The 22,567-nt window shown below is 35.0% G+C and overlaps 3 protein-coding genes across 3 annotated transcripts; all 3 read right to left on the reverse strand.

The window, feature by feature from the left end:
* Window positions 1-1,708: 1,708 nt before the first annotated feature.
* Window positions 1,709-2,671, reverse strand: LOC122105603 (olfactory receptor 5H14-like). Its single transcript, XM_042676909.1, has one exon. It carries the CDS (start codon window positions 2,636-2,638, stop codon window positions 1,709-1,711), a length of 930 nt encoding a protein of 309 aa, XP_042532843.1. The 5' UTR covers window positions 2,639-2,671.
* An 8,120-nt stretch (window positions 2,672-10,791) lies between these two features.
* LOC122105633 (olfactory receptor 5H8-like) lies at window positions 10,792-11,745 on the reverse strand. The gene has a single exon (XM_042676958.1). The coding sequence runs from the start codon at window positions 11,716-11,718 to the stop codon at window positions 10,792-10,794; it is 927 nt and encodes a 308-aa protein (XP_042532892.1). The 5' UTR covers window positions 11,719-11,745.
* An 8,678-nt stretch (window positions 11,746-20,423) lies between these two features.
* On the reverse strand, window positions 20,424-21,353 carry LOC122105620 (olfactory receptor 187-like). Its single transcript, XM_042676938.1, has one exon. It carries the CDS (start codon window positions 21,351-21,353, stop codon window positions 20,424-20,426), a length of 930 nt encoding a protein of 309 aa, XP_042532872.1.
* Window positions 21,354-22,567: the final 1,214 nt, after the last annotated feature.

Raw genomic sequence — 22,567 nt, forward strand, 5'->3', positions numbered from 1 at the left:
TCTTAAAAGGACTTCCAAGCTTGGACCCTGTACATCACTTCTGTAACCCGAGCTATTTAGGAGGCCAAGAACTGAAGATCATGATTCAAAACCAGCCAGCCAGTGGAGGAAAGTCTGTGTGACTTATTTCTGCAAGAAATAGAGCTGTGTCTCTTGTGGTAGAGCTCTAGTTTTGAGCAAAAAATCTCAGAAGCACTACCTACACCCTCAGTTCATGCCATGGTGCCAGCACACACACAAAAAAGAATGAAAGAAAAAGAAAACTTCTGATTAGACTTTATACACAAAATTGTTCTGGACAGGCTGGGACTAATATCATACTCTCCATAGTGATGTCAGACTTCTACAGAATGAAAAGAAGAAATTCCAGAAAGACTGACATCATTCAATAGCACTTCATAACACCTTTTTTGAAATGTCACTTCTTGGGCAAAATTTATCTCCTATATCAAAGAAAGAAGTAAATAAACATTGTGAGATAACCTAGTTCAAAGCACATCTCTAATTTTAATACTTTCGTTATGTGATTTTAGAGTAATAATTGTTAATAATTTTCATTCAATTGTAACATCTGGTCACTTAATCTCCTTTGATCTAGCTCACCCTGAACATCATCCCAATGTTCTGATCAGAGGGCCTACATGATCTTAAACCTTAATAAATTCACCAACTGAAATGAAAATATACAACTCTGTGAAGTGATTTTATTTGCTATCTCATTTAGTTATGCTCTTTAAATTCTTGATTTCCTATGGAAATACATGAGGGCACATATTAGTTATTAATGACTTAAGTCATTAATAACTTAGAGAACAGGAAGTTCTGAACATGGGAGTAATCCAGGAAGACTGAATACGGTCAGTCCAGGTCCGCTGGTGCCCAGATCAAGCAGCTCTGCAGATACTGAAATTTTTGTAAACCAAAGCAGAGAGGGAGAACAACCAGAATCAGAAAAAGAAAAAACTCTTGAAATGTTCAAAGTCAAGAAGAACACTGAAATCATTTCACAAGGCCAGGATGTCTATAAAGGATTGTGGCCCTAACAGAAGAAATGTAACATTCCCTGGTATAAACTAATCATTTGTTCCTCAAGTCCAGTATGTTTAAAAAATAGCAAAAATTCCTTTAAAAGCTATATCCAGGAACAGTGGGAAAACCCCTGCTCACATTAAGAATGTAGGAATTGTAGGAATGGTCCTACAAGTCTGAAAAAACAATAAAGCCTGGGGGCTTGTTGTGTTCACTTACCCCTGGATTCCTAGCTACTCATTTGGGCCACAAAATTCAATTCCCAGCATCACAAAAAAGAACAGAGATTGTTATCATGGTTCAACATCAGAAGCTAAGTAGCAAGATTGTGAATTAAAGGCCAACCTTAGCCAAAATTCATACACGCACACACACACACACACACACACACACACACACACACACACACTCACACACACACACACACACACACACAGAGATAGAGAGAGAGGGTAGGGGGAGATACATATGTCATATATGTTTTTTCCCAAGTGGTACAATTGTAATTTTGAAGTTTTTCAAATATACAACCAAACACTCAAATTTAACTTCAATGAATCTGTGACTGTCTTTGTTAAAAGAAGAACACTTTTACAAAAACTACATTTAATAATGTGCAACCCTATAAAATGTTTTTATTTATTTTCTTCTTTAGTTATCAGTCTTTTCAGTATGAGCTCTACATATTTCTCTTGAATGTTTTTGTCACTGAATCTATGACCTGCTTATTTCTCAGACTGTAGATCATGGGATTTAACAATGGAATTATAACAGTGTAAAATAGAGAGTCCATCATATCCTGATCATCTGATTGTGCAGATGCAGGGAGCAGATACATAAAGAGAAGAGAACCAAAGTATAAAGACACAGATAAAAGGTGGGCTCCACAGGTGGAGAAGGCTTTCCTTATGCCTTTGGCAGACTTCTTTTTTAAGATTGTAATGAGCACAAATGTATAAGAGATAAGAACAGTCCCAATGGTGAATGCTTGTATTGAGCCAGAGAAAATAAAAATAATTAGGTAATTAAGAGAAGGATCAGTACAGGAAATCTTTAGTAATGGCATAACATCACAGTAAAAGTGATGTATGATGTTAGAATTACAGAAGGTAAGCCTAAATAAAAAACATTCATGAAGTGTTGAATGAAGAAATCCTCCTATAAGTGACACAACCATTAACCGGATGCAGAGGCTGTTGGTCATAATCATTGGATAAAGTAAAGGTTTACAGATGGCCACATAGCGATCATAAGCCATTGTTGCCAAGAGAAAACATTCTGTCGTGACACTGACTACAAAGGAAAAAAACTGTATTTTGCATTCAGTAAGAGTTATCATATCATTCTCTGTTAACAGGTTGACCAGCATCTTTGGTGTTACTGTGGATGATAACCAAGCATCTACAAAGGCTAAGTTCCCAAGGAATAAATACATGGGGATGTGAAGATGAGGGTCCTTCCAGATGACAACAATCAGACCAAGGTTTCCCACAATGGTGATAAGATATATCATCAAGAACACCAGAAACAAGGGGATTTTCAACTGTGCTTGATATGGAAGTCCTGTGAGAACAAACTCTGTCGGCAATGTTCCATTTTCCTTCTGCATGTTCTCCCTAGTTGTCTCCTGAAAGGGGAAACATTAAATGTAAGACCATTCTTGAAACATGTATGAAATGAAAAATAATAGAGATGAATTCGAATAAAACCAGGCATTTATAAGAACATTGTCTATTCGTTAAATTCACTCTAATTAATGGAAAACTATTTGAAGGGATTTGTTGGAATCAAAAATCAATTAATTTCCTTTACTCAGTTTTTATTAATTAATACATTTAAGGAGAAATAAAGGCCATTTCAAGCACTTATTAAATTATGTAGACTACCTTGTTAAAATAATCTCATAGGTCTGACATATGGATTCAGGATCAAGGACAAAGATTCTTTAGTGACAAACTTTAAGCTTCACATTAGTGAATAATACACATACTAAAACTTTTAGGACAGATAATGAAAATCTTTTCTATAATTGTTCTTATAGAAAATATACTCCAAGGATGGGAAACGAGTCAGAAGTAGAAAAGAAGACATAATTTTTATTGTGTTGAGATCCCCAAGCCGCATGCATGTCAGATTTTCCTAACAGATTGAGCAACAAAATAGAGACTGTGGGGTTAAGAATATAGTTTAGTGGTAGAGTACTTGCCTACCATGCAAGAAGCCCTGTGCTCAATTCTTCAGTACCACCTAAAAAGAGAAAGCCAGAAATGGCGTTATGACTCAAGTAGTACAGTACTAAACTTGAGCAAAAGAATCTCAGGGACAGTGCCCAAGCCCTGAGTTCAAGCCCCAGGACTGGCAAAAGTATAGATAGATAGTAGATAGATAGATAGATAGATAGATAGATAGATAGATAGATAGATAGATAGATAGATAGATAGATAGATAGATAGATTGATTGATTGATTTTGGGGGGGGGGGTCCGGTCATGGGGCCTGAACTCTGGGCCTGGGTGCTGTCCCTCAGCTCTTCAGCTCAAGGCTAGCACTCTAACACTTGAGCCACAGCACCACTTCTGGCTTTTTTCTTTTTGCTTATGTGGTGCTGAGGAATCGAACCCAGGGCGTCATGCATGCAAGGCAAGCGCTCTACCACTGAGCCACCTTCCCAGCCCCTAGATAGAGATTTTTGAGGGATAATTATATGAATAGTTAATTTTTTTTCTCAGTTGTGGGGCTTGAACTCTGGGCCAGGACGCTGTCCTTAGCTCTTCAGCTCAAGGCTAGGACTCTGAAACTCGAGCCACAGCGCTACTTCTTGAATAGTTAAAGTATAAAGTCTAGAAATACATTTAAAATATACAACACAGCTGATACATAGACATTCTAAGTCCTTAGTCAAGGTCCAAGTAAACAATGTCTGATAAGAAATGTACTCATTATCTTATGTATGTTATTGTAACCCCTCTGTACATCACCTTGACAATAAAATTAAATTTAAAAATAAATAATTATAAACAAAAAAGAAAACATTAAATGTGATGAGGAAAAAAAGAAATTAATTGAAAAGTATTCAAATTGGAGAATCAATAGGAATCCTTGAGTTATTTGATATGAAGTGATTTGTCATTGAAGGACAGCAGTATCATGTGGTGATAACAAGGAGAATGAGAACTCAGGTCATTGGCAGAAAGGCAAAAGAAAATTATGACAATCCAAGTGAGATATAATTAGAAATTTTCTGCTATTAGCAAATTTAAATATATGAAACTTATTGTGACAGTTAAAATGTTAGCTACAGATGACATATGCACTGAATTGTGGCAAAAGGAAAAGAGAAATGAAGAGATAAGAACTGTGAGGTGATATTATACAGATATTATAAAACAGATTTGGGTATGTCTATAATCTCAGCATCTGTGTGATCTGAAGATCACAAATTCTAAAACAGTCCATCTTATGCAGTATGACCCATCTCACATTTGTTTAAGAACAGAATATGAAGGATATGGAAGCAATGTTCTAGCTAGAAGGAAATGAATCCTTTCTCCAACCACATAAATATTGATGACACAAGAGACTAATAATTTTCTAGAGCTAAAAACTCAAATTTTATCCCTATTGAAGCTGGACTGAGCCAGGCGTCGGTGACTCACGCCTGTAATCCTAGCTACTCAGGAGGCTGAGATCTGAGGATCATGGTTCAAAGCCAGCCCTGGCAGGAAAGTCTGTGAGATTCTTATCTTCAATAACCATTCAGAGAACTGGAAGTGGCGCTGTGGCTCAAGTGAAGAGCACTAGCCTTGAGCTGAAGAGCTGAGGAACAGTGCCCAGGCCCAGAGTTCAAGCTCCACGACAAACAACAACAAACTGAAGCTAGACCGATGTTGTTCAAGATATATTGTATTCCCAAACATCTTTATTAAATGGCAAGTCCTTTGTACAGCTACGTAATGATAATTAAAAATAAGCAAAAACTATAGGTGTAGTCAATCAGCCAACCTACTATAGATGTTAGAGAGGGGAAGGGAAAAGGCTAGGGACCAAGTAGAACTTTTAAAATTGCATCTTTAGCAGACATACCTAGATTCCAGAAAATATTCCCCACATATCCCAATGGAACTGCTGGTGTGAGCTGTGACCCATGGGAGCTGAGCAGAGAAAGTGTTCGGTAGTGCCTTTTGTCTGCAGAGTAGCTACCTTAATTCATTTTGTTGCTGCTGACTGTTTTTATAGGTGATGTCCTTGTCCCAGTTTTTCTATTTTTTCTTTTTTTATTATCAAGGTGATGTTGTCCCCAGTTTTTCTAAGAGTTAAACCCATTCAATAAACTCATTTACTGCATTGTGGCCAGTGAGAGAGAAAAAGTCCTCTATGACCCTTAGAGATTTGTTTACAGGGTGTATTTCCTGACAGATATTATGTCAAGGCCTGAAACTGTAGGATGGAACAATTTTCCAATATCCTGCAAGGTTTAAGACATTTCACAAGACCCTGTTTGCCCTCTAACTTGGACATTTCAAAAACATGACAAAAACTTTAAGTATTTTAATATGTACAATTTTCCCAATGTTTGATTTATTTATCTTCCTGTTCATCAAAAGATGTTGCACCTACATTTCTCCTTCCCATGTCAGTGCTATCAAATACTTCTTTCTTCATCTCAGTGGAATGTGTTTTATGATTTGAGCTGACTGTTGTGGTTTGTCAATCTACATTGTTTGCATTTAACTTTATTTTCAATTTCATTTCACAACTTCACTTGTAACCATTTTACTTTCACCATTTTCTTTAGAATATTGATGAGACAAGCCTTCAAACTGAAACAATTTTTACATATAGCTAGTAGTAATTTAGGTAGTGACCTATATTTTAATTCTTTTTTTTTAATTGTGAAAATACCATATAGAGGGGTTACAATGACATGGGCAAGGCAATGAGTACATTTCTTATCAAGCATTGTTGCCTCCTCCTGTTTCCCCTTCCCATCCCTCCCAATCTCCAACCCCCTAACCCCCCCACATATCTCCCCATCCCCTACCCCCTACCTCACCCCCCCTCCCCGCCAAAGTTGTAAAGTTCTTTTATTGACATAACGACTTGTTATACTTTAATTCTTGAGATAGTTTTCAATGCATGCAATCTCAAATCACAAAAATAATTGAAAATTTTCCAGATTTCATTTGTGTGTAGTTCTTTTTGAATCATAAAGTAAGAAACAGCAATAGAGGAACATTTCTGTGTATCTCCTTATCAATATTTATATGTATGTCTGTGTGCTTGTGTGACTATGTGTATGTTTTATTACTAGAAAGTCAGTGAAATAGCTAGAAGAACTAATATTTGACAAATCTTTAAAATTTTTAACCAGATTATGTGTTTTAGTCAACAAATAATCTCCTAATAAGAATAAACAAAAAGGACAAACATCTTGCATAAGAAATTAGGACTGAAAATTTTAAACACAGTTTTAATCTGCATCTGGCCCACCAAATTTCTACAAGGTAATTATATTAAGGTAGGAAAAGTTCATTAAAAGGAATAAATCATTTGTATCAAGGAACATTGTATGTATGTATGGATATAATTGATACTGAAACTCCTTATACAACTAATATATGCTTATCGATAATCTTTAAAAAAAATTATCACATCAAAAAGAAGAAACCAAACTTTTTCAGCTATTTTGCTTTTCAAGTCTTTAGCCATGAAAATTAATTGGATAATACTTCCCTGATAGTTTTCCATTCCCACATGTCTGTTTGGGCATCTTGTAAACCCAATTTTAAATTGTTAAAAATTAAAGTTATTTTACTTTGCATATAATGAATAATGAATATAATGGCAACCATTTCTTTCTTACCCGTACCTTGAAAGAAATTATGGAGGAACTTAAACTGGTAGACACTTACAAAAAGGAAAATAAAAGACAAATATAACACAACAATAACAAATTTATGTAGCATTTCTTGCACGTTGATTTCTTAGATTCATTTCCCAAGATGTATTGTGCTTATAAATACGATTTTTAAACAGGAATCAATCATTTGTGCAACATTGTACTCTTGCCAAATGAGTAAGAAGTGAAGAACTAACTTTCTCCAGAGATTCAAGGATTCCCTTTAGGACAAAACACTCTCTAATGGGCATTGCAGAATTGGACAATCTAGAGAGAACTATAAATTATTCCACAGGGTTTTACATGAATTAAAATTGTCAACATGAAGTCACAGAGTTCTATAGACAGTTTTATTCTTATAACTGATATTCTACTGGACACATATTTTTCTCCAGGAAATGACACTTTTGAAATAATTAAGCAAACTTTATACATTCTAAATACGAAATAAATTTTCCTAATGTTTGGATATTTATGGTTTTTCAGAGCTAAGTAAACATGATGTTAATAAGATCAACAAGCTCAAGTCTTTTGGACAGACAGTGCCCCATCATATCATCATGAAGTCTGTAGATCATACTCTTAGCATTTACTTTGCTCCACTAATTTAAGGTGACAATGAGAAAAATTATAATCCAAGTCTGGAGGGGTTAGACAAGCAGATTAAGGAAAAGGGATCTGGATTCAATCTGGATTCAAGGCCAGCCTCAAACAAAAGCAAAACTCTATGTAAGAGAAAATACTAAAGCAAGTAGGGTTGTGGTCATGGGTCAAGTGGTAGAGTATTTACCTTACTAATGCAAGGTCCTGACTTCAAGCCCCATAGAGTCAAAACAAAACAAATAAACAAAAAAGAAAGAAAACAAAGACACAGTATATGATATAGAGTAACCTAGAATTCTGCTTGGAGATTTTGTGGATAAACACATTCTTTTCCAGTTGGCGTGGATTTGGGCACTAGAAATTTTATTTCTAAAATTGTGTTGTCTGTATAAACTAATCAAACAAAAGCGTTCACTGAAGGAGCTAGATATGATTACTGTAATTTTCCTGCACAAAGAGAAGCAGGTTGGAAGTGGTGCTGTGACTCAAGCAGTAGAGTGCTCGCCTTGAACTGAAGAGCACAGGGACAGCACCCAGGCCCAGAGTTCAAGCCCCACGACCGACAAAGAGAGAGAGAGAGAGAGAGAGAGAGAGAGAGAGAGAGAGAGAGAGAGAGAGAGAGAGGCAGGAAAGAGTCAGGTGTGGCCAAACAGGAGACATAGGAAAGATTGCACAGGGTTTTGAGGCAAACTGAGACTGGTTGTTTACCACAACTTTATGAAGTGGTGCAAGCATATTCATAGTAGAACTGGGTTTTTTCTTTTTATACATTTTATTGTCAAGGTGCTTTAAAGAGGGGTTACAGTTGCAGAAGATAATAAGTACATTTCTTTGCAAACTTGTTAACACCTCCCTCATTTTTCTCTGACTTTCCCTCCCCGACAACATTCACCCTCCAAGTTGTACAGATCATTTCCAATATATTGTCTTGTGCATATCGCTCTTCCATTGGTTCCCTTCTTGTCCTTTGTCTCACCATTCTGGGACTTGTTGCTAATCTTTCATTTATGACATACTTTCCTTAACTGAACAGTTAGAATGGACATCTGAGAAGTGATACATATCTAAAATAGAGATCTTTCATTTTTTAATTCTTTTTAATGTAATCTCTCCTAGCAAGAAGTAGGAAAATCCCACAAGTTTTTTGCTGAAAACTCATTAAACAATTATCTGAGATTCTTTGAATGCTGCAATAAGAAATATATAGAGAAAAAAAGAGCATATGTGAAAGTCGAGCTACAGGAAGCACTATAAGACAAACCTGTGACCATGTTTATCAAGACACTATTCTTAGAAGCCTGGATATACAATCAGCCTAGGTGCCCACTATATGCACGTTTACATGTATGTGTGTACAGATGTTCATATGCATGTTTACATTCAGGTGCACACATACGATTGTATACATGATTGCATACACAATGAGAAATGTAACAAACATTTGCCCTAAACACAAAAGATCTTTTAAAACCTGGACCAACATCAGTAGAAACCTGCTACACTATTAGCCCACATGTGCAAAATCTGCATAGGAAAGAAAATTCTTGGCCCCTTGCTGGGTCCCTCTGACCACCCTGTGATCCTAAAATGGGGCAGAAAACAAATGATCCCACTTAATATGATTTTTCCAGGCTCATGGAAACAAAGGATGTATGACTTTCATTATATGTGAGATATACGTTTATACATTTACGTATCTCATTATATGTGAGATATACAGGTTTATACATGAGATTTCTCGTATAAACCTGTAAGTAAATACGTTGGGTATGTTGGAAGTGTATGTATTAACTGAAGCATGGTAGATTCTAAAGAGAATCTACCATGTAGAATCATGTGATTCCTTAGAAAGGCAAAATCAAAGTTCAAAAAAGTAGATAGCAGGATCGATGTATTTAGAAGAATTGGGATGAGGTCAAGAGGAATAGGGTAGATAAGTGAAGAGGGGAAGGAGGGAAGAGGGAGAATAAAATCAAGAATTCATCATACATCCTACAAATTAAGAAGAGTCATTCTTTTTGATGGAAGCATAGAATCTTGGGTCACCCCATTCATAAGGAAATGGAAAGACTTGGAAAAAATCATATTAAATGAAGTAATCCAGACTCAAAGAAACATAGATCCCTTGGTTTCCCTAATTTGTAATCATTAGTATATATCTAGTATAGTCCTGGCAGATGAGCAGGATAGCTCAATAACTATGTACATATGACCATATAAGATGATGTTAATGGAAATGAACTCCAAGATATGGAAACAAGTTTTTCTTTGTTGTTGTTGTTTTTGTTATTGTGAAAATACCGTACAGAGGGGTTACAATTACATGGGCAAGATAATGAGTACATTTCTTATCAAGCATTGTTGCTTTCTCCTTTGTTGTTTTTAATGTGCTATGTGGTTTCATTTTTCTTTTGTGTTTTTCCTTTATGGTTTATCCCCTGTTGTCACTGTATTTGATTTTGGTATCCTTGATACTGTATAGACATTCATCTGAATTGGGGAAGGGAAGGAGAACAACAAAATGGTGAGACAAAGGACAGAGGGTGAACCAATGCAGCAGTAATACTCACAAGACACCATGTTGGAAGTGAACTGTATAACTTGGAGGAGATTGAGGGAAAGGGAAAGTGGAAGAAAAATGAGTGCCGGAGTTATAAGTTCAACAAGAAATGTACTCACTACCTTATGTATGTAACTGTAATCCCTCTATACATCACCTTGACAATACAATGAAACTTAAAAAAAGAAGAGTAAGGAAGGAATGGGTATGCGAGAGATGGATGAGAATGTTAAAAGGTGGGACCATTGATCAATATGTGTTGTATTCTGCATTGTTAAAATGACAATTACTTTGTAGAACGACTTAAAGATTATTTTTAAAAAAAACAAACAGTGAGCTGGGAAAGTGGCTCAGTGGTAGAGTGCTTGCCTCGCATGCATGAGGTCATGGGTTTGATTCCTCAGCACCACATAAACAGAAAAAGCCGGAAGTGGCGCTGTGGCTCAAGTGGTAGAGCCCTAGCCTTGAGCTGAAGAGTGGATAGACAGCGCCCTGGCCCAGAATTCAAGCCCCTCGACTGCTAAAAAAAAAAAAAAAAGAAAGAAAGGATCCCATATCCTGAGCCTTCCTGGGCAGCAAAAACTCTGTATAAATAATAACAATAATAAAGTCTAATGTTCAATTATAATTTTGCATATGGCATAAAATACTTAATTGTAATGAATTTTTATTTCAAGAAAAAAAGTCTTCCACTGTGCCATCTAAACATTTCCTTTCCATTGTTTTCTCAGTGAGTTTATGACTTGCTTATTTCTCAGACTGTAGATAATGGGATTTAGCACAGGAATTACGACAGTGTAAACTAGAGAGTCCATCATGTCCTCCTCATCTCTCTGTGAAGAGGCGGGGCGCACATACATGATAAGAAGAGTACCAAAGTATAAAGACACAGAGAAGAGATGGGCTCCGCAGGTGGAGAAGGTTTTCTTTATGTCTTTGATGGACTTCTTTTTTAAGACTGCAAAGATAACCAAAGTGTAAGAGGCAAGAATAGTCACAAAGCTGAATGGTTGAATTGAGCCAGCCAAAAAATATACCAGCATAAAATTAACTGAAGGATAAGTACAAGAATTCCTCAATAAAGGCAAAATGTCACAATAAAAGTGATATATTTTGGAAGCACAGAAATTTAATTTGACTAAAAAATGCTGGTGAATTATGGCATGAAGAAATCCTGCTATAAACGTCAGCACAATTACTTGGATGCATAGCCTATTGGTCATAATCACTGGGTAATGTAAAGGTTTGCATATGGCCACATAGCGATCATAAGCCATTGCTGTCAAGAGAAAACATTCTATGGTTGCACTGGATGCAAAGGAAAAAAACTGTGTCAAACATTCGGAGAGAGATGTCATCTTGTCCTTGACTAACAATGTGACCAGCAGTTTGGGTGTCACTGTAGAAGATACCCAAGTGTCTACGAAAACTAAATTCCCTAGGAATAAGTACATGGGTATGTGTAGGTGAGGGTCATGCCAGATGACACTAATCAGACTGAGGTTTCCCATAATGGTCATGAGATATATCACCAGGAACAGCAGGAACAGGGGAATTTTCCACTCCGGTTGTTGTGTCAGTCCAATGAAAACAAACTCTGTCAATGAAGTTACATTTTCCTTTTCCATGTCCTCACTGCTACATCCCCTGAAGAACAAAAAAAAAAGACTAAGTATAAACATAATATTTTGATGTACTTGTGAATTTAAAATTGTTCAAAAATAATGGAAATAAACCATAAAATTTCATGAGAAACTCACATATTAATTAAATATGTTACAATAAGTGAAGCTCTCGGGAGTACTGAAAGAAAAAGTAAATTTTAGTTCTTTGAATGTTTAGAAATAAAAATATTTAGAGAAAAACTTAAAATAAATGCTAAGTTTATTCTGAGTCTGACAAATGCACAGTCAAGGAAAAGATCTTTTTTAAGTCAAGGGCTCTAAAATTAGCTGAAAGCTGTGCATAACAGCTTGAATTTTATTTATCATATAGTAGTAATGCAGTAGTGAATACTTTAGGACATATAACCTATCATTTATATAATTGTTCTTAGGGTGAGAAACAAGGGGTAGACATATTAAGAAATAGGCTCCATTTTCCTAGGCTCACAAACCAGATCAGATATCAAGAAGCTAGGGAAATTGAGAGATGTGGAGGGTTGGGTAGAATGGCAGAGGGTGCTAAAATGGGAAACATTGCTCAAGAAGCCTTGACACATTGTGTTGAAACTCTCTTGTACAACAATTTAAGGTTAATAAAGAAATAAAATAATTAATTTTAAAAGATTCACCAAAATTTAGAGTGACAAATTACTGCAAGAATAGATACAGTGATTCACTTTCATGTAAAGTACCTAATTCCTATGTGAAAAGATACTGGTAGTGATAAGAATTATGAAGAAATTATTTTTTATTTTTATTTTTTGATGAAGAAATTAAATCAAAAAATTTCACTGATTAGCATCATTAGGGTTTTATGTGATATTATATGCAAAGAGAATGATTAGTGAAAGATATTCAGTGACATGATGACAAATAAGACTGCTATCTCAGGGTCTTTGGTAGGTATATTGAAAGTACATCTTCTGAAATTCCAGGCAACAAGCACTTCGTGTAACATTATCATTCATAAGATAAATGATTCAGGAGTTATTATGATAATAAAAGGAAAAATAACATATCTTTTATACAACAAAAAGTACCCAAAGTAGAACGAAATGAAATAAAAAGAACATAAGTAAATTTCAAACCGGGTATGCTTATTCACATCTATAATCCCAGCACATGGAAAGCTGGTGCGGAGCATCACAAGTGAGAAATATAACTTGTGTTAAATAGTTCAATTTATTTCAAAGTATTATTTAAACATACATTATAAAATAGCTGCAAGCTACTGGATTGCTCAGAGCTCTTTTCTTTTGCTATTACCAAGACTTTAGTGACAAGACTAAATCAAACAATAAACAATTAGTGACCCTTTCCCAGTTAAGGAAATTAATCTAATCTTGGTCAAATTAACCCACCACCGATTTGGAATTTGAAGAGGGGAAACCAAAAAAAAAAAAAAACAAAAAAGAGAGAGAGATCAGTGAGAATTTTGAAATTGCATCACAGGCAAGAACATTAAACAAATGTATTTCCCCTTCAATATTGAATCTGGCCACATAACTGAGATTTGTAAGAGTTCATCAGCACTAACAGCAGCCTTCATAGAGCTAGGATTGAAAAATGAGGTTTTTTTGTTTGATTGTTTGTTTCTGCTCAGTAATGGCTTCTATTCATTTTATTCTTGCTATTTTTAGAGCTGATTTCCCCAAAGTCCTCAGTTTTATGTTAGCTCCAATACTCATTCAATAAATTCATTACCTGCCAAGTGATTGAATAGAGAAAACATTTTCCTGAGTTGGAGAGTTATTGTCTGCAGATGGATGGTTACCTCAGACACAATGGCAGAAACGAAAATGCTCAGAGAGAACTATAGTTCAATACCCTGTAAAGCCTGAGCGATTTCAGAGTTTCCAATGTCTATGACCACTGTAATCTGTACCATTTTCCAAATAACTTGATATATCTTCAATATAGCCAAAGAATACTGTAGCTACACATACCCTTTCTCATTCTCTATAGTAAACAAAGGAATCTCTCTTTTTAGTGGAACACTGACTTAGTATAAACTTCTGTCCTCTGATTTGAAAATCTATTGTGCTTGAAGAAAACTGTCTTAATCTGTATTTTAACTTATATGTTAATTTTCCTGAGGCACAGGATGGCTGGTAAGTGCTTTTCTTTCAACAATTACCTTTTATCACAAAAATCTTAAGCCAAGATTGCAAGCTAAAGCAGACTTCTTAAATAAATAACATACTGTGGTGGTAAATGCATTTTAATTTGATGTGATCTCACTCCCATATAATTTTAATTCACAAAATTATTTGAAAGTTCTCAATTTCTATTGGTGTACAGATATCATTTATGACATAAGTTCAGGGAAGACCAAGAGTAGGATATTTCCTATTTAATCCCTTGTATATGAGTATACATGTGTATATGCATACAAATGATCTAATACTTATGAAATAGCAGAAAAGTTAATATGTAAATTATACATTAAGAGTTTTCGTTATACATTTAATTAAACAGAATGAGGATTTTTAAGTAGAATGAAAGAAGGATATTTTATAAAGCAAGTTATAATTGAAATTTTAAACTAAGTTTTAATTTGATGTTTTGGTACCACATATTTATTTTATGTTCTTTACAGTTAGAATAAAAACAATAAAATACAACTAAGAGAAACTAATCAATTTCCTAGCTAGCTATTTTTCTTACATTTCAGTTCTTTCCTCATGAAAATAAATACAGAGATAATTAACTTATAGTTTTCTTTGTCCACTTGTCCATTCTAGTATTCTGTAAATGCAATCTTAAATCACTAGAACTCAACAAAAGAATTAATTTTCTTTGCAAATAAGAGTATTTTAGAAATCATTTTCCTACCTTAGAAAAAATCGTAGAGAAGTTTAAAGGCAACAGGCTTTATAAAGGCACAATCTATAAAAGTCAGAGCACAGCCATGACAAAATTACAGGAAGCAATTCTAACACATTTGTACACTCTGAGACTTCATTTCCTAAGCTGAAGCAATGTTACTCTATAAATATGCCTTCAAAATAAACTCAGCCAGTTGTACAACCATTTACTCTTGCTAAAAGTCAAGTGAGAACTGAATTCCCCAAGAGCCAGTGGGCTCCTATAGGACAAAGGGAAAGCATTCTACTGGGCATTGCAGACCGACAATCTAGGGAAACTTTAAATTGTTCCATAGTGTTTTTACAGAATTAGAATTTATAAATATAAAGTCACCTCAGAGAATTCTGTTTAAATTACTAATATTCTATTGTACATCTCTATTTTCCAGCACAAGTGAAATTGCTGGAATGTTTAGGAAAACTTTTACTTTATATGTAAAATGTAGTCATTTGAATGTTTCATCTTAAATAATTTTGTAGCACACCTTCAATCATAATTTTAACAAGGCCAAAGATCTAGTGTCTTTTTTTAGGAATTAATACCAACCTAAAGTTATAATAAATCACAACACAAATTCCAAACATGTGCCTAAATAACTCTATCAGTTTATGCTGAAATCTGTTGAAAATGTTTACCAGCCAATAGTTACGATGGAGGAATAAAGAAACAAAGATGAGAAATGCGTGGAAAGTGCATTTGATAAGGTCTAACACCCCATTATAATGAAAGCTCTGGAGAAATGAAGAATCCATGGAACATTCTTCAATATAATGAAGGCTGTGTATGACAAACCTACAGCTAGCATTATACTTAATGGTGAAAAGCTAAGCCCATTTCCTCTTCAGGAACAAGACAAGGATGTCCACTCTTTCCACTTCTCTTCAATTTAGTATTACAAAGCCTAGCTACAGCAATCAGACAAGATGCGAACATAAAGAGGATACAATAGGAAAAGATGAAGTAAAATTCTCCCTCTTAGCAGATGCCATGATCTTGTATTTAAAGAATCCCACGGACTCCATTATCAAGTTACTCAAGCTGATTAAAGAACTTTGGCAAAGTAGCAGGGTATAAAATTAACCCTCAAACATCAATGGCTTTTCTGTATGCCAATAACAAGAAAAGCGTGGCTGAAATCAGGAGAACAACTCCTTTTGTAATAGCCCCACAAAAAATAAAATACCTAGGAATTAACTAAACAAGTGAAGGACCTCTATAATGAAAACTTTAAAAACCTGAAAAAGAAAATTAAAGCAGAACTAAAGAAGTGGAAAAACCTCCCATGCTCCTGGATTGGGAGGATTAACATCGTGAAAATGGCAATATCGCCAAAGGCTACCTACAAATTCAATGCAATATCCATCAATATCCCAACCTCATTCTTTTTTTATTATTAAATTTTTTTATTGTGAAAATACTTTACAGAGGGGTTACAATTACTTGAGCAAGGTAATGAGTACATTTCTTATCAAGCATTGTTGCCTCCTCCTTAACATCCCTGCCCTCCCATCTCCCCCTCTCCCTCCATCTTGTACATCTCATTGTTGGATTGAATGCACTTGTATCCATATTTAAACAATTTGTTTTTTCCCTTCCCCTACACAAATTATACCAACATCAAATACAGTGAAAACAGGGGCTATACGGTGGGGGAGGGACATACAAAGTAAAAAAGAAATAATCTTATAAATATATTAGAAACAATAGCAAGAAAGAAAAACCATTTGAGTCCTTATCTTGGGGTTCATTTTGCCTAATATCAACTTATCTGACTGTGTCTGCTTGTCTCAGAACTATACAGGTTATTGCAAATAAGGGAAACCTTGGGACCTATGTTTCTTTGGGCCTGGCTTACTTCACTTAATATAATTTTTTCCAAGTCTTTCCATTTCCCAACTTCATTCTTTAGTGAAATAGAAAAAACAAACTCAAAATTCATATGGAACAATAAAACACCCCAAATAGCAAAAACAATCCTTAGCAGAAAGAACGGTGATGGAGTAATAGCAATACCAAACTGCAAATTCTACTACAAAGCCATAGTAATCAAAACAGCTTGTTACATTCATCCATTGAGGGACATCTAGGTTGATTCCATATCTTGGCTATGGTAAAAAAAAAAAAAAAATCAAAGAAGATTGGGAAGATAGGGTTGGATCAAATTTAAAAGTTTCTTGCCTGGCAAAGGACATAGCTAGCAAGCTAAAGAATTCAGAGCCTGAAATATTTTATTATTAAAAAAAAGTTAAATAGAAAAAAAAATAGGAAGCTCACCAAATGGGGGAAGATTTTTTCCAGTTATATATGAGACAAGGCCTAATATCCAAAATATAAACCCTCAAAAAATAAACCCTCAAAGAAACAACACAATTAATGAATGGGTCAATATACACATGAGAAAATGTTCAACATCTCTGGCTATAAAAGAAATGCAAATCAAAACACTGAGATTCCACCTTGCCACTGTAAGAATGGCCAATATCAAGAAAACTAACTATAACAAATGCTGGCAGCATGGATGGGCCAAAATGGAACTCTATTGCATTTGTTCAACCCCTCTGGAAAGCGGTATGGAGGTTCCTCAAAAAACTAAACATAGAATCTCTTATGATCCAGCATTTTCACTCCTGGGCATTTATCCAATGGAACACAAACCAGGCCACACTAAACCTACCGGCACTGTCACAGTCATTGCTGCACTATTTACCGTACCCAAGATGTGGAATCAGCTCAGAGTCCTTGATTTTTAAAGGAATAAAGAACGGAAGCATGCCTGGAAGGTTCTTGGCACATATTTAAACATATCTGTGTTCTTTTTATCATAGCTAACTTTAAATTCAGACTGAGAAAATATTACTCTGAATTTATAGGTCTTTGCATTATTCATGCTATTTCTTTGGGTATGCTTTGTATAATATTGTTACAGATATGCTAAAAAGAAAAAAAGCTTAAAATTATCTTAAAATATGCATATATACATACAGATATATATGTATTTATCTATATACATAAAGCTATACATAGCTTCCTTCATATCTCCAGGTTAGGAAATTAATATACTCAGAATACATGCAGAATAACTCTATTTTATTAGTATTTTCATGTAGTAGATTAAAGCAAGCTGTTTTGTACATAGCTGGATAAAATTTTCTATTAGACATCATCCTTTCTATGAGAAATGATCTCTAAATATTCTCAATGAGGAATAAAACTTCATTAGTGTAGAAGAAACTCCATTTCCTTATGTCATGAATTTAGTCCTTGATTCTTACTAAAAAAAATTGTCCAGATAATTTTAAAACATCATTCCAATGGAAACAGTAATATTTAAGAAAATGCATGTAATCATAAAGGAGAAAAAGTAACAGCCACTTGGAATGTAATTCATTTTGTATTTCTGTGGCCTTAGGCGTATCTCCCAGAGGAACTAAAGGAAAGTATATGAACTGCTCTAATCTTGTAGAGCTTTAGAATCCTGCAATAATGATACATTTTAAATATTTGTATGGTTTGTATTCTTTAGTTATTAATATTTAATAGCTTCTTTATGAAACTTTGTCATGTTCTGCACACATACACACACACACACACACACACACACACACACACACACACACTCTTAAGTATTACTGAAAAGAAGTTGGATTCATGATAGTTTTGACTGCCATAAGTTAGCAAGTTGAATTGGTATGAAGCAGTCAATACAACTTAAGACTTTTTACTGTTGAGAAATAATGTGAGCCAGACACCGGTGGTTCAGGCTTGTAATTCTAGCTACTCAAGAGACTGAGATCTTAGGATTATAGTTCAAAGTAAGCCCAGGTAGTAAAGTCCATGAGACTCTTATCTCCTATTAACCAACACAAAACTGGACTCAAAGAGATAGAGCAGTAGCATTGAGTAAAAGAGCTCAGGTAAAGCACCAAGGCTCCAAGCTCAAGCCCCACAACCAACAACAACAACAAAAATTAATAGTTACAATTAATAGTTGCAATTAATAATTGTGATACAGTGTCAAGTGTGCCTAGCAGGCATATATAAGTCATTAAATTGCTTTAAAGAGTGATCATTTCATCTGTCTTTGGATCTTTGGTACTCTACGGAAGACCTACAAGTAGTCTCACTGTTATATTTTAGCAAGGTCTTGAATAAAATATATCCCTTTAATAATAAATAAAGCTGTAGAACTTTTTGTATAGGAGAGGTTAGGAATTTTTTAAGGGATCTAATGAATGATAGCCTATACCTGAGAGAGTAAAGTAGATCCACAAGTCATGCAAGGCCCCTCGGGTATAAAACCAGTACTATTTGCATTTGGAGAATTGTGGAAGAAATTTATGAGATGAATCTAGTTACATTGGAAATGATCCAAGAAAAGGCACTCAGACACACAAAACAAATAGGCAACATATTCACTGAATACATCCTCTCACACATATGTGCATATACATATTTGTATATGTACACCATTCAGGCACACAGAGTGGTAGTAATGACAATCCATTAACTGTTATTGAAGAAAGGTATACTCTAACTAGTACTTTAATTGTAAAGAATCATCTGGCAGCAATGTTTGGAAGAAAGAGAGTGTCGGGAAGTTGGGGACAAACATATTGAAAGTTTTACAAAAACACAGGTGAGTAGATTCTGCAGGAAATACCTCAGTTGTGCGTGGAATCTTCATGCTGGGAGAGGTGAAGAGCTTGGTCTTACTAGTCACAGAGAGGGTCAAAAGCTAATGATCAAGGATATTACTCAGGATAAATTTATGGAAATGCTTATTTTTACATCTTTCTCAGAAACTTCATGAACATTATGACATCGTATCATTTGATCATTACAAAATACACTTAACACTCTTCATTTCAACTATACATACATAGATATTCCTGATTTCTTAACACTTTAATTTTTAAAGCTAACAAAAAATAAAGGGTCTAGGATAACCAAGAGCCATTGCTTTCAATTTTCTACTCTCTTTGTACATTTCCCTTCAGTTTAAATTTCAGCTTAATTTCTTAATATCATGAATTAGTGGAACTTTTCAGATTTTAAAAAATACAGGAATAGAACTACAAGAAAGACTGTGGAGAGTGAGGGTACTGACTTGTCTTCAGGCCTTTAACCGCACTGGGCACAATAGGTACAGAACACTCACTTACAATTTTGGCATGTCATAGATCTGTTATTATCTCTACCTTTCTGATTATTCCACTGTGTGATACCTGAGCTCAAATCTGCCACTTGCCACTAGAGTACAATGTGAGACTCTTTGATAGTTAGCCACATTCCACGGATTTGGTCTGTTCCTCCTCTATACAAGTAAATATGGTGTTTAACCAAGTTACATTACTGGGATAATATCTATGACAAATTTTTTGCAGAAATTACAGAATTTTATAGGCTAATACCTTTGTTAATGCACCTAGAAAAATTTGGGTTGTCACAAAATTACTGGTTTGCTTTTGAAATATATATACAGATATTTTAAAGACTATTCTTAGGTACCTCTAAGTTACCTTATTAAATGCCAGGCTTATTATAATTGCAAAAGTCTTTAGACAATGAACAAAGTGCAGCCACATTAAACCTATGTTATTTTGTGGATTTTTTTTTTTACAAAAGAGGAACAGTAAAAATATGATTTCTCTGTATTGGGGCTTAACTCAGGTACTCCTCGAGCCCTGCTTTTTTGCTAGTTATTTTAGAGACATAGGTCTCACAGGCTATTTTGCCTAGAATTGCTTCCAACAGTGATTCTCTGAATTATATCCATCCATCCAATAGTTTAGGACACAGTTTTAAACATTTCTTTTCAAGATTTTTTTCACTGAATCTATGACTTGCTTATTTCTCAGACTGTAGATAATGGGATTTAACACAGGAATTATGACCGTATAAAACAGAGAATCCACCATGTCCTGATCCTCTATCTGTGGAGAAGCAGGGTGCACATACATGAAGAGAAGAGGCCCATAGTATAAAGACACAGAGAAGAGATGGGCCCCACAGGTAGAAAAGGCCTTTCCTATGACTTTGGCAGATTTCTTTTTTAAGATGGTAAAGAGAACAAGTGTGTAAGAGACAAGAACTATCAAAATAGTAAACACCTGAATTGAACCAGAAAAAATAAAAACAATTATATAATTAATAGACGTGTCAGTACAGGAAATCTTAAATAATGATATAATGTCACAATAAAAGTGGTGTATTGCGTTGGAATTACAGAAGGTTAATCTCAACAAAAAACCTTCATGAAGTAAACCGTGGAAAAGCCCGGCTAGAAATGATGAGGCTATAAGTCGGATGCATAGTTTATTGGTCATTATCACTGGGTAGTGTAAGGGATTGCATATGGCAGCATAGCGATCATAAGCCATGGCTGACAAAAGAAAACATTCGGTAGTTGCACTCAGATTAAATAAAAAAAATTGTGCCATGCATTGGGACAGAGAAATAGTATTCATTTTCGTTAAGAAGTTACCCAGCATCTTTGGAATCACAACCGACGATATAGATGTGTCCACAAAGGCTAAACTCCCAAGGAAGAAGTACATGGGGATGTGAAGGTGAGGGTCCTTCCAGATAAGAGCAATCAGACTGAGGTTCCCCATGACAGTGACGACATACACTCCCAGGAACAGCAGGAACAAAGGGATCTTCCACTGTGGTCGCCGTGTGAGTCCTATGAGAACAAACTCTGACAACAACGTTCCATTTTCCCTCTCCATGTTCTCACAGGATGTCCCCTGCAACAAGATGAAATACGAGTAGTAGACCATTCAGTAGGGCTTATGAAGTGAATGCTTAGAGGAGTAGAATTGAAATAAAGGCAAACATTCAATGGAATGAAAATTTGACTTTATTTACCATTATTGTACTAGAGGGAAAATTTTTCAGAGATTAATAGATATAATCATTTTATTCCTGTTCATTCAAAGTGACCACAAATAAATAGGTTTGAAGACTGAAAATTGTCCTCTAGACATGTGGAAAGAATGTTGGTGTTTTAGAAAATCCTATCTCTGGGTCGTGGAGACAATGTCAAAGGAAAATACATTTGTAAGTGTTTGGTAATAGTGTGAATTGAACACTGAAAAAAATCTAATCTAATTGGAATACAATCATGACTTTTAACTCACTGAAATTCCCCCCCTTCCTCCCTCCCTCTCTCTTTCTCTGTATATATATCTCTCTCCCTCTCCCTGTGTATTTCTGTGTGTGTATCTGTGTGTCTGTGTGTGTGTATCTGTTTCTGTGTCAGTAGCTGGACTTAACTAAACTAAGGCCCTCTTACTCTCACTCATTTTTTATGCTCATGGCTGACATCCTTCTACTTGTGCCACTCCTCCAATCTAGCATTTGGTTGGTTAATTAGAGATGGACACTCAAGTATCTTTTCCCTGTCCTGACTTTGAACCTCAATCCTTAGATCACAGCCTCCTGCATATCCAGGATTACAGGTTTAATCCACCAGTTGCTTAGTTGAAATCTTAACACAGGTGTAAGCATTGAAAAAAATATTATAAATTATATTTAGCTAATCATAAAATAGCAGATAAAATGGGTTTCTGGTAAGAAATATTGTTACCAGAAAGATTAGTCACAAGTTCTTTCATTTTCAAAGCTTCTTAACCAGATTATATATGAGAACTGTCTTGAGATATATATGAAAAATATATATTATGAAATATTTCAGTAGAAATTGAGTCAGTACTTTTAAAATAAACTGTAACCATCTGGATTTTATAAACAATCACCAGATGATTTAAATTTATGTAAGGTGATTGTACTATGACAATGGAAGTAATGAGGTAGACACAGCTAGATTAAAAGATTTAATAGAGACACTAGTAGGAAGTGACACAGTGAATCAGTTAGTGAATAGACAGTTATAAAACAATGAATTGGACAGCTTGATACAATACTAACATTCTACAAGTAA

Source organism: Dipodomys spectabilis, unplaced genomic scaffold (assembly GCF_019054845.1).
Source record: "Dipodomys spectabilis isolate Male_0828 unplaced genomic scaffold, ASM1905484v1 ptg000032l, whole genome shotgun sequence".
NCBI lineage: Eukaryota > Metazoa > Chordata > Mammalia > Rodentia > Heteromyidae > Dipodomys > Dipodomys spectabilis.

What these genes read in the sequence shown, in the direction of transcription:
- LOC122105620 (XM_042676938.1), bottom strand. Translation starts at nt 21,353, where the DNA reads ATGGAGAGGGAAAATGGAACGTTGTTGTCAGAGTTTGTTCTCATAGGA.
- LOC122105633 (XM_042676958.1), bottom strand. Translation starts at nt 11,718, where the DNA reads ATGGAAAAGGAAAATGTAACTTCATTGACAGAGTTTGTTTTCATTGGA.
- LOC122105603 (XM_042676909.1), bottom strand. Translation starts at nt 2,638, where the DNA reads ATGCAGAAGGAAAATGGAACATTGCCGACAGAGTTTGTTCTCACAGGA.